Source organism: Limulus polyphemus, unplaced genomic scaffold, assembly GCF_000517525.1.
Source record: "Limulus polyphemus unplaced genomic scaffold, Limulus_polyphemus-2.1.2 Scaffold5024, whole genome shotgun sequence".
In the NCBI taxonomy this organism is placed as follows: domain Eukaryota; kingdom Metazoa; phylum Arthropoda; class Merostomata; order Xiphosura; family Limulidae; genus Limulus; species Limulus polyphemus.
In genome coordinates, this window is record NW_013670634.1 from 38,223 (window position 1) to 40,693 (window position 2,471).

A 2,471-nucleotide genomic window follows, 5' to 3' on the forward strand; every position below is an offset into this window, starting at 1 on the left:
ATATATATATACACACACACACATAGTTATACTGACATATTTTGAGGTTTACATAATATAATGCAGTAAAAAAGGCTCCCATCCCCACTCCCAAAATCATGCAGCTAACCTCAAAGTGATGACAATAGAAATATATATTATGATCAAGTTCTTGAGGGCAAAGGAAAGTAAATGGCTCACTGGCTTCAGGTACACAACAATTAAACTACATACAGATATTTTCATAAATCTTCTACATGTGAATGTACAGAATGACAGTTTTTTAAATCACTAAGATCACTGCAGTAGCCTTGTATCTCATGCAACTAAGAATTAGAAGTAATACTTAGACTCAGTTCTTTAAAGAGTAAGTGTTTCTGATCAATTTCACCATGTATGTGTTAAATTAGTGTACACATAGATCAGACATGCTTTAATAGACAATACATGAAGTATTTTTACTATAACAGGTTGGAAATAAGGGGAAAAATGCTCAAAATAATTAATTAAAAATACAGTTCCTACGATATAATTTATTAAAGTCAATAAATTGATTCTCTGAATAGTTCAATGAAATGGCTTAGGACTTGAAATTTCTGAGCTCACCTATGAAACCTTGCTAAAATACGGGTATTTTTTAATATTTATACAAGTTGTACGTTTGAGACTTACCAATGAATCAGCAGGGGCAAATTGGCAGGGTTTCTCCTGTAATGGACCAAGCACTAAAATACCCATGGAAAAATTGGAGAGCTGGAAACTCTTGCATAGTCTAAAGGAATCTTCCTCTTTGGCAGGATACCCTGTAGGACCTCTCCATGACAAGGACTTGTGACTTCGAACAACAACTGTGAAAAAATAAGTATAAATATATGTGACATATAAAGCCAATAATGTTGACACAGGACACATCTTAAAACAGTAGGTATATATAATGAATTATCAAAATAAAATTGGAAACATTTTAAAGCATTTCAATCTCTTCTAGATCAAAAAATAAAAGATTGCATGTATAAAATGTAAGTTGCACTTTGTTACTGTTGGTTGGTCCCAATGATTCTCACAGTCTATACTGGCTAGAAATTAGTTTGTCTTTTGTTGTTGGTAAGCATAAATATACATAATGGTCTCTCAATGCTGTGGGTATCAAAACCCAATTTTTAATGTTATAAACCCATAGATTTACTCTTGAGTCTATTTTCCTCAGTTCTGTAATTATGAAGTTTCCCCAAGTACCAACAGTTTGAAGAATTATTTATATGTACATATATACACTTTTAACCACTTACTATCACAGTTATAAATTAACTTTTCTTGTCACCAGTAATTTCTTTAATAGTAAATCATCCTAAAAACTTTATCTATAATTCTGTTTTTATTTTTCTCACTAATCTATAAAAGCTGTTAAACATTCTACATGGATGTTTTATATTGGTTTTAGCACAAAGCTATACACTGGGCTATCTGTGTCTGCTATGTAGGACAGTCTTGGAATAACCCAACACTGCATATTATCCTATCATAGTAATCTCTGGAGAAGTTACAATTACATATAAGCTTATTAACATTCACTGTTTCAAACAAACCTCGACTCTCAAACGAAGGAACCAACATGAGATTTCAAAGCTCACTGGAGAAAGTTAACAACATAACTTGAGTAACATTTGAGAAATTACATCCATGCATTATGAGAATTAAACAAGCTTAGAAAAATAATAAGGGTTGTGTTTGTTCAAAAAAACAACCAGAAAATCTTCAAACAGATATTTATAACATACTCTAAATTTCAAGAACACCTATAGAGACATGCATATTGTCATTAACAGTCTGAAGTGAAAATTAACAATTTCAGCTTCACTAAATAGGATGCAAAATACCAGTAAATTGTCCATAATAAAACTGTTAATTAAACTTCATATGAGACAACAAAAAACGTTTAATTTGTCTTCTCAGTGAAAAACTGCAGCATTCTGAGATAATTATCAACCACTAAGAAACTAATGTATACAAGTTAACAAAATTCTGAATTAATATTGGACTGATCAGGATGTCAGTGATACATTGAAAAAAAAAAAGTTTTACAGAATTTGGTCATGTAACTGTAACAAAAAAAATGTAATATGAAGATAAACATGTGTGTGTATGTGTGAAAATGAAAAACGACTTTATTCACATTTCAGGAAGTACAAATACTCCCAACTCAGGTGTGTGTGTGTGTGAAAATGAAAAACAACTCTATTCACATTTCAGAAAGTACAAATACTCCCAACTCAGGTGTGTGTGTGTGTGTCAAAATAAAAAACAACTTTATTCACGTTTCAGGAAGTACAAATACTCCCAAACTCAGGTGTGTGTGTGTTTGTGTCAAAATCAAAAACAACTTTATTCACGTTTCAGGAAGTACAAATACTCCCAAACTCAGGTGTGTGTGTGTTTGTGTCAAAATCAAAAACAACTTTATTCACGTTTCAGGAAGTACAAATACTCCCAAA

The 2,471-nt window shown here is 31.5% G+C and overlaps 1 protein-coding gene across 1 annotated transcript in view; it reads right to left on the minus strand.

Annotated features, from left to right (window-relative positions):
* Window positions 1-2,471, minus strand: part of LOC106472017 (centromere protein C-like) — a 40,696-nt gene that overhangs the window by 6,753 nt on the left and 31,472 nt on the right. The window contains exon 12 of the mRNA XM_022400621.1: window positions 652-827. Within this exon, the coding sequence (XP_022256329.1) occupies window positions 652-827 (176 nt within the window). The remainder of the gene's footprint in view (window positions 1-651; window positions 828-2,471) is intronic.